Here is a 10,154-nt window from a genome sequence, read left to right on the forward strand (position 1 = left end):
AAATGCTCCATTATCTTGCAATTACGCTCAGCTAATTCATTTCTTTTTGGAAAATGTTACATCTGACTAAGACATGAAGTATCTCACCCTTTCGCTTCAATTTCTATATCTTATTATTTGTTTGTGTTTTCCTGTGCTTGTTTTGAATCTAATTTAGTACACTGGTATGCAGTGTGACTGTTGTTGTTGGTTATCTGATGTTCAAAAATGGTATGAGCTTTATGGAAGCTCTGGAATATGTGAAGACAAAAAGACCAGTAGCATCTCCCAACTGTGGCTTTATGTTACAACTCCAGGAGTATGAGAGATCTCTTCGAGGTACTATCATAGTTTTTTCCCTTTTTTTTTTTAAAAAAAGATAACTTCTAATTTCCTTTTTCTCGGAAGTCAACTAATTAAGGTGGTCAGTAGACTTTCCAAATCATGTTTTGGAGGAGCCCAAAACTGGTTCTGACTGAATTATATCTCTTGGAGTAAATTAAAACAAGAAGAAAATACTGCAATCTTTGACACCAGTGTAAATACATTTAAATTTAAGTCAAGTTACTCCAATCATATGAATGATATACTTCTGGACACATCTAATTTCGCCAGCATTCTGTGTGAGTTAAATCTTTCGCAACTCATTCATATTTTCATATGCATTTACATCTCAAGAGTTACTCTGCAATTTTTGGCTTCTGAAGTTCCTTTTTTCTCAGTAATTACTTCCAATTGAATAGAAGATTTTGACTGAAATTTTACATGCAGCATCAAGGACTGGAACAGTGCTTGAACCTGAGAAGTGCTGCAGCTCTCTATAGACGGTGTATTATGGCTACGAGACTGAATATACATACTACAGAGGCATATTCTTTGCAGATTTCAGATTGAAAGGGCCGGCATGCAACAGTTGGTCCACAGAAGCTGGCTGCTCCTTATTGCTACCGCATGGACCCTTTAAACTCTGTTTCAGCATTTCAGAATGAGCAGCAAGATATAGGCATCAAACTGCTGAATTATTGTTGGGTTCTGCATTCAGCTTAGATGTATTTCTTTTCCTCTTTCGGTCCAATGTTATATCACAAACTGCAGAACTATGAAGTACCTCTAATGAGTTTTACAGGGATTTTAAGTCATTGATCAAATTCAGGCAATCAAAGCCTACTCTGGCATGGGTCGATACAACATGTCTGATTGAAAGATATATACTGTCTAATGAATGTATCATCAAATACATGGCTTAATTTATGTATAAGAGTGCATAAAACATAAGAAGTAGGTATTACATTGGAGCCTGCATAAAAGTGTGATACACATACACAATAATTTTGAGAATGACATATATGTAAATAACAGCTCATATATTGAGCCGTCAGAATCACAAAATAGGGGTATGAAGATGTACATGCAGATTGAGTGGTGTGCGTATTAGAGCGTTGAAAAATGGTGCGTGGCTGGCATGATCCAGGAGCAGCTATTGTTCACCACAGGAACATGGATGCATATCTATAAACAACACATAAATGGAGACTTTACCTTTCTTTTCTTCATTTTATCTCACGCGGAGAACGTAATTGTTCCAACTTCATAAACGTGAGAGGTACATACATATAATATATACATTGTAACACACACACACACACACACTAGCTAGGGGGAGAGAGAGAGAGAGAGAGAGAGGAATGTAAAAGAGTAAAAGTATATAAATTAACCTCACGAGAGTCCAACACATTGCATTTAATGAGAACCCTAGTCACTAAATTTAGAGATACCCCCCTACAAAACCTTGATATTCTACCTACCTCACTCCTCTATAAATAGTGTAAAGGATACTTGAATCAAACCAACAAAGCCAGCAACTGAAACACCTAATCCTTATTAGCTCGATCAAGTTCTTAACCATGTCTCACATTGCCGTGGAGAGGAACAGAAGAAGACAGATGAACGAACACCTCAAGGTTTTACGTTCTTTGACTCCATGTTTCTACATCAAACGGGTACTTATACGGCCTACTCCCTCCACTCCCCTCTTTGCAACACTGCCCTCTACGTAATTCTGCTCTTAAATACTCAATTGCGCGTATATCAAAAACATCTGTGTATGTAAAACAATTAGGGTTTCTTGTGCATATGTGTTTGCACGGCATACATATAACTAACTTTTAGCTCTTTTGTACAAATTGATCATCACAATAACGCTCTCTTATCCCTTGAATTTTCTTGATTGTGAAGGGAGATCAAGCATCAATTATAGGTGGGGTGATCGAATTCATCAAGGAGTTGCACCAAGTTTTACAATCCTTGGAGGCTAAAAAACGAAGGAAGAGCCTAAGCCCTAGCCCCGGACCTAGTCCAAGGCAATTTCAGCCAAGTCCTCAGCTTCCAGACAGCCCTTTTGGGATTCACGACAACAACTTCAAGGAACTCGGAGCATGCTGCAACTCTCCAGTCGCAGATGTTGAAGCAAAGATTTCCGGGTCGAACGTCCTCCTCAGGACTATTTCCAGGAGAATTCCAGGTCAAATCGTGAGGATAATAAGTGTCTTAGAGAAATTATCCTTCGAGATTCTTCACTTGAACATCAGCAGCATGGAAGATACTGTTCTATACTCCTTCGTCATCAAGGTATACATATCATCAATTCATCAGTACGTATTAAGTTTGTGGACACGGCAAGAAAACGAAGAAAAGATCCGATCGACCACAACAATATATATAAATAAAATTTGAAGGAAATTTAGATTATGAAAACATAAATATACATATAATCATTTGACTTAACTGATCATATGAAATTGTTGGTAGCTGCAGATAGGGTTGGAGTGCCAAGTGAGCGTGGAGGAACTAACCCTTGAAGTTCAGCAAAGTTTCTGCTGTGAAGCTGCTGCAGCTAACTGTATGAAGCTGGGGCACGCATCACAAACTTAATTCGGACATACTGCTTTAATGTTGTAATAATACATAGGAATTAACTAATGATGTCGATCGGATGGCTTAAACTAAAAAAGTATATGTAACCTAATTTACACATATCAGCTTTGCTATATATCAAATTAATTCGCTGTGTTCTAATTGGGATGGAACTAACAAAATGATCAAAGTTCATCAATAATACATATACAAAAGAATTTGAAGTGATGGGAACAATATTTTATATTTTGCATTTTCAAGAAACGGAAAAGAGTACTGATCAGTGAGTTGAAATTGCACATCATTATTCAATTCATTTTCTTGCATTAACATGTTTATTAATCTTCAATTACAACTCATTACATAGCTCATCCTATAATTACAACAGATCAATTCTGGTCGCACCACAAGATATATGGTTTTTTTTTATGCTTATTTACAATAATTAAAAATAAAAAACTGTGATAAATATTAGTTAACCACATATGTGAAACGGCTATTAGTCATTATTTTCGCAAGCTAAACCAAAGCATTAGCTAAAATTCAAAACAACTATTTCTCATTTTTTTTGTGTTGATTTTGTTTAATTGTATTATATAATATCATCATTTGCCATAATTTTACATCGGGTGATTTATAGCGTAGGGAAATCCATTTTTCTTAACTCACAAGCAACTCTTGCTTTCAACAATTATAAATCAACTAACTAAAATGATATATATATATATATATATATTATACATACTATGATTATTCATCATTTTTTTTGAATATTAGCTTACATATTTAATATCAATTTTAAAAAAATTCAGCACTGCAGGTACTACTTGTCTATTTTCACAACACTTAAATAGAATTGGTCATCGTAAGTTGCGGCTCAATCAAACAATTTGGGCTAGTCTGTTTCTGTATTAGAATATTGTAAGAAAATGCCCAATATTTTCCTCTTGGGCTCGGGTTTAAACGGGCCTTGTTGCTTGTATTTTTGTATTTTAAAGACAAGACACATGTTGTTTATTAGTTTTTTTTTTTTTAATAACACAGAAAAATATTTTTTTTTAATGAATAAATCAATAACTCATCTTGATACTTTGAACATATAAAATGAAATAAAAACTCATATAAAATGAAAAAAATACTTACATATTCGATAGAAATCGAATCCATACACTAAATTTATTTATAGAAGTTCAGTCTCAATCTTAAATATTAGACTAAGACATCATTAGTATCAAAACAACATAATTCTTCACTAAAACACATCATCTTGCCAACTCAAGAATCAGGGACCTGATTATAATTATATATATATATGATTGTCCCACAAACTTATTTAATAAAAAGGTAATATGAATGGATACCCTTTTTACTTAATTAGGATATTGCATACATTCACATGATTGCTCCCTCACATGAAATTAGCAATACAGGGTTGTACTTTTGGTCCTTTTCACTTCTTATATTATTCATCACATTCACATGCAATGCTCTTAAAATATTTTTTCCTAATTCAGATTCATCCTCATTTTTCATGTTCAAAGAAATTCAATAATGGTAGCCAACGAGGCCTTGCTCGAGTGGCAGCTAGTCTCGCACAATCACGAGATTGTAGCTTCGATCGAGTCCCACAAATGTGGGTTTATTATTTCTACTTTTACAGTAATTTCTATTTTCTTCATCTCCATCGAACATATTCATTTTAATGTAAATTCTCAATGTGTTGAATCAGTCTTTGAACTTAAAAGTACTAAATGATGCAATTAATTACATACGATAAAAAAAACAAAAAAAAAGAATAGTGGGGTTACTTTCATGGGGAAGAAAAAGATTTGTGAGTGTTATTGTCATGAAAACCCTAATTAGGTTTTTGACTGAGAATAGAATGCATGGAAGTGGAGTAGGAAATTTAGGTATAGTTTAGAGAAAGAGGTGTCTTAATCAACGGTCCTCACTCCTCAAAACCCCTTTTTTTCCAGGAGAAGAAATCACTCAGAGGAGTGATGCAATATCTCTTGCATCCCAACTTGAGTGTTAGTGCTCATCACTTCAGTTTTCAATATTACATCATATTCTAAATCTAATATATTATTCCATCAAATTTTCAACTGTCAAATCATTCCTAATTTAAAATGTTGATTTGGAGCACTCAAATTGTTTATATTAGAAAAAAAATTTGGTAACGTTTTATGATCGATTTATCATTTTAATAAATCGATTAAGACGACATAACTTATTCATAAGCACCAAACTGCACCTATATCTATATATATATATAACTTTGTTTGTCATCAATTCGACCTTCGAGTTACCTCAAGGGAATTTGGAAAACTAAAAATCTACATATAAATTGAAAATTTCGAATCCTAAGAATTAAACGACTCATTTTATCAAAAATATAGATGATGTTATTGTAAATGTAACATTTACTTATAGTGGAATTTGGTTGCCTCTCGACCAAATTTAATTGAATTTGATCTGAATTAAATTTTATATATTTATATATATATATATGTATATATGGGTACAAAATTTAATATATTTGAAATATAATTGTACAAGAAAAACCTGTACCATTTAGTGATACAAAACCCAAATAGTATTAATGGAAAAATTGGTTGATCACGTGATATTTCCAATGTTACATAGTTAAAATCCACTGAAATATTGAGTAAAAGAAATATCTGATTCCACTGAGCTCAAAGATTTTTGGGGCCCAAAAGTTTGACATAACTCCAAAAAATAACCAATAACCATTCACATCATGAAACAGTAATTTTGAAATATATATATAGAGATAGATGTATATCAATCGGTGCAATTACGCAATCCATCTCACATATATCCTGATGTAATAACTTATAATTATTACCCACATTTTTATATTTGTACACTATGTTAATATATAGAAGAAGTTTCCCTATTATTATTATTATGATTTTGCCGTTTTGTAAATTAAAAAATAATAAAGAGAAAAAGGACAGAAAAGGGATTTGAGGTTGAGCTTGAGAGAGACACACATTATCAATCAGTCACCCGCTTCTCCACATCAAACATTGATGTTCCAACACTCACTGCTCTCACATTTTGCCCTCTTCGCATTTCCCATTTCCCATATTCACATACTTGCCTAATTTTTAGCTCTCAAACAAATTTAATTAAATTTAAATAATGTAATCATCTAAGGCGACTTTTGGATCAACAGATTTGAATTTAAAATAATAATTTTGAATGACTTCATATTAAAAGAATTTAAAATTCAATACAATATAACATATAGCTCACTGCTCCAACACTCACTGCTCTCACATTTTGCCCTCTTCGCATTTCCCATTTCCCATATTCACATACTTGCCTAATTTTTAGCTCTCAAACAAATTTAATTAAATTTAAATAATGTAATCATCTAAGCTAAGGCGACGATCAACAGATTTGAATTTAAAATAATAATTTTGAATGACTTCATATTAAAAGAATTTAAAATTCAATACAATATAACATATAGCTCAAGAAATGAGTTGAAAAATTAAAATTGTTTGTAAGGTTTGATGAATCAAAGGTTAAATTCAAATGTTGGAATCGGGGATTTGTATGCCATTTTGAGCAAAACTGATAAAATGTTGATAGGTAATTTCTTGATTGACAGGGAAGGCCTAAACTCGCCCACTGCATCATCATATGTTGATTGTATGCAGCACATGCATTTGCATATGCATTACAATGATCCAAACACTGCATTTTCAACTAAATAATTCAGCACCACTTATAATTAATTGTATGGTGTTTTTTTTTTTTTTAAACTTGTGCAGGGTGCTAAGGGATTCTTGATTTTCATTAAACGTGTGAGGAAAGATAATACGAAATTATTTAAATAATAATAATAATAATAATCTAAATTTAGAAATAATGATGAGTCGGTGGGGGGTGGTGGTGGGACCCACAGAAAGGGTATCCTCCGTCTCTTTAGAGGGGGGGGTGGGGGAAAATCGAGTGCCATGCACTGTTTTGTATTAACTCACGCTCGTGACAGGCTAACGGACAATCCTTGCCGTTAATGGCCCTCCGTCATCGTTGTTCCCATTGCCCGTGTAAACTTCCTCTTTTGGCCCTGCCCTTGGCGTCTGTTTTACTTTACTGCCATTCAGGTTGGCTCCGCTCGGCTTGGACCGGCTAACTGGCTGGCTATTTCTACCATTGTTTATTTTATTTTTGTCTTTTGGTTGTTTGTGTTGTGTTGTGATAAAGGGCAAGTAAAGAGAGGAAGGTCACAAGATGTTGAATTTTTCGGGGTGGAGTGAAACTTAAACTTAGAATCTAATTTTATGGTTTCTAGAACCCTTTTTTTTTTTTTATCATTCATGATTTGTGATTTTTTTTATTTTAAAAAAAATAAAATTATAAAACTTATTGTAACTTTATTTACAAAAAATAAATAATTAAAATTGACAAAAAAAAAAAGATTTTCTCAAGAGAATACAAATGGTTAAACTTTTTCCCCAAAAAAATTAAAAAAAAAGGGATTGATGGTTAAAAGGATTGGTTGAAAGCACCATAAGAAAATATGTCTTTTTACTGTAGTTAATTATTATAGGTAAAAATAAAAGATTATGACGGATATTAATTAACTATGGCTGAAATAGATATCTTATGAAATTTAAACGATAGTGATTAATAGTATTGAAAAAAATTAATTTTTTATTTTTTTAGTGAAGGGAGAGGGTAGAAATTGTTTGTCATTGGTGTGAAGGTAAAAAGGGAAGACATGTTGGATTGCATAAGCCACTTTACTTTTGGTACAAGTTTGAAAGTCTAAAAAGTCAAGCCTCAAATTCACTTCACATGTTTAATAATCTCAAAAATTCACTTATTCCTAAATGTAATAAGTTAAAAATTAAATAGAATTGGACTGCCCCATGCCCCCAACATTCTCTCTCTCTCTCTCCTCTTTCTTTCTCTCTCTCTCTCTCTCTCCCCCCACATAGCTTGTAAATTCTTGAATTTTAGAGATGTTAATTATGGTCTACTGCTGATAAGAAATGGATGGTTATGGTAATTAAAAAGGGTTTCATTTTCTTGAAATTTAATTCCCACATTATTAATTATGATGAATATTCTGACCATGAATGATATTTTTATATTTTTGGTTGGATTTAGAAGAGAAAACCCTAATTCTTGAAACTCCAAGAGAGAGAGTGAAAGAAGATGATGAGGGGTGTGGTGGTGGTGGGACATGGCAGCCACCACCACCCCACCCCCCACCACCTCTCGATCATGTGATATTCTGCTAAATTAAGACACCTTGGAATTTGAGCTTTGAATGAATAATTCCCCTTCGGCCTCGGAATTATATCCCTCTAACCCCACTTTTTTGACTTCTATCATTCACAATCAATAAATTATTTATTTAATTTACCAACAACTGCATCTGCATTCTTCAATGCAATTTAATTATTTCTTAGTTACAGCATTCAAGAAATGTACTCCTCCTATCCTCTCTCTCTCTCTCTCTCTCTCTCTCTCTATATATATATATATATATATATATGTATTAGTACATGGGTAGGGTGTAGGGGTAGACAAATTGTATTGTGTAATAATCACTTGTTCCAACACACACTTAGGATTTTAGGAACACTCTCAGTTTGATTGATTCTTCACATGTGCACTTGTACGAATATATATTCAAATTTATGGCACTACCTACACAATTTTTTTTATTTGGCTTTGTGGGCCTACCTACCTAGGAAGAGTTTAACATATAGCTACAATTATAATTAGTTAATGCAATTAATTACACAACATTCAACTCTATTTTCTAATTATAATTTATTACAATAATCCTAATTATATTACCCCTCATAATATAAATGCGGATGTACGTGATACACTTATTATAAGAAAATGACTCAATAGTAATAAAAAAATATTAATATTAATTAATTAAGAAGTAAAAAATTTTCGTTGCTAATTTATATTATTTACTTGCTAATAAATTTAACAATCATTTAAACTATTTGTTAAAAAATGTAATTAACAACAAAAATTTTACTTATTAATTAACTTGACGTTGATTTTAACATTAATTTTATTTTGTAATTATTGAGTTATTTTCGTATAGTGACTTAATATATATGTTTGCAATGCATTAATCATATAAATTACTTGTAAATTCTTGATATGATTTTATTCTATCCTACTTAATTTTTTTTATGTAAGATGGTGTTTCATCATAATATAGGCCTATTTATAAAAAAAAAATTCACGTACAAAGAATTAGATGGCGTGTTAAGATATTAACCAAATATATATTAAATTATATAGTGAAGAAACAGAAAAATTGGAGAATTTCAATGCAAAGTGAAAATTGAGAAGTTGTGGGCATAAAATCCCATCCCCATTTTGGTTTTGTTTTTATGCTGCTACAAAGTTGACCAAACTTATTCAGCATTGATTCTTGAAAATGTCAGTAAAATAGCATTGGTATATTCAATCACCGGACATGTATGTCCAATCATTAAAATAACACTTATATTTCTAAAGAGATACATACAATTATGGGACATTTCCACCCTAAACTCCTTACTTTGTTTTAGGGTTTTCGTACACATTCATACCTCTATATTTTTATTATATTACATATCCTAACCCCTATTTTATATTACCTCTCTCTCTACAAGAAATAGGACATTTTAATTGTACATGGTTGATGACACAATCGTTAAAAGCAAAACATTATAGTGAATATTAATTAATTATGAATATATAATAATTATTAGTTGTTGATGTTGTAAATAGAAAAAAAATATTAATCGTAACTAAAATTTATTATAAATATTTTTGTTGTAGCTGGCAAATATTTTTTAACCATTGATAATGAGTTTAAGCAATATCTTTGTTTAATTATAGTAGAACATATTGATTTATTATAAATTTTCAATTATAATCATTTGTATTATATGAAATAATCTATTTTTTTTTTATAATAACATTCTCGTTACCATACTATGAATGGGAGTTCTTTTTTTCTTTGGGAAATGAAAGCAAAAATAAGAGGAAAGAAAGAGCGCACTTATAATATCAGGGCTAGCTAGTGTAATTATCGTATCGATCAGTGCATTATTACACGGGGTATTGTCCACTCTAAACTTGTAGAAGTTTTATAAGTTTGTCAGAAAAATGCGTCTCGCTAGGAAGAAGAAGCCTTCGAGTTTCTAAGTTATTCAAACTTCTCATTTGTAATCAATGTGGGACTCTTACCTACATCA

At 31.8% G+C, this 10,154-nt stretch overlaps 2 protein-coding genes across 5 annotated transcripts in view; both read left to right on the plus strand.

Moving 5' to 3' along the window:
- The window catches only part of LOC105171391 (dual specificity protein phosphatase 1), a 3,391-nt gene extending 2,264 nt beyond the window's left edge, over nucleotides 1–1,127 (plus strand). For all 3 annotated transcript variants that reach the window (XM_011092490.2, XM_011092492.2, XM_011092491.2), the window contains exons 5-6: nucleotides 173–318; nucleotides 751–1,127. In XM_011092490.2, the coding sequence (XP_011090792.1) occupies nucleotides 173–318; nucleotides 751–803 (199 nt within the window). In that variant the 3' untranslated portion in view covers nucleotides 804–1,127. The remainder of the gene's footprint in view (nucleotides 1–172; nucleotides 319–750) is intronic.
- On the plus strand, nucleotides 1,760–3,048 carry LOC105171392 (transcription factor MUTE). Of its 2 annotated transcripts, none has more exons than XM_020697476.1 (3): nucleotides 1,760–1,979; nucleotides 2,215–2,607; nucleotides 2,788–3,048. In XM_020697476.1, the coding sequence occupies exons 1-3, from the start codon at nucleotides 1,884–1,886 to the stop codon at nucleotides 2,908–2,910; spliced, it is 612 nt and encodes a 203-aa protein (XP_020553135.1). In that variant the 5' UTR covers nucleotides 1,760–1,883; the 3' UTR covers nucleotides 2,911–3,048. The 2 variants fall into 2 exon arrangements, with proteins under 2 accessions (XP_020553135.1, XP_011090795.1); XM_011092493.2 differs by having other exon boundaries at nucleotides 2,794–3,048.

Source organism: Sesamum indicum, linkage group LG10 (assembly GCF_000512975.1).
Source record: "Sesamum indicum cultivar Zhongzhi No. 13 linkage group LG10, S_indicum_v1.0, whole genome shotgun sequence".
Taxonomy (NCBI): domain Eukaryota; kingdom Viridiplantae; phylum Streptophyta; class Magnoliopsida; order Lamiales; family Pedaliaceae; genus Sesamum; species Sesamum indicum.

What these genes read in the sequence shown, in the direction of transcription:
- LOC105171392 (XM_020697476.1), top strand. Translation starts at nt 1,884, where the DNA reads ATGTCTCACATTGCCGTGGAGAGGAACAGAAGAAGACAGATGAACGAA. An exon ending in CATGTTTCTACATCAAACGG is followed by an intron (nt 1,980 to 2,214) that starts GTACTTATACGG and finishes TTGATTGTGAAG; the next exon opens with GGAGATCAAGCATCAATTAT. An exon ending in TATACTCCTTCGTCATCAAG is followed by an intron (nt 2,608 to 2,787) that starts GTATACATATCA and finishes AATTGTTGGTAG; the next exon opens with CTGCAGATAGGGTTGGAGTG.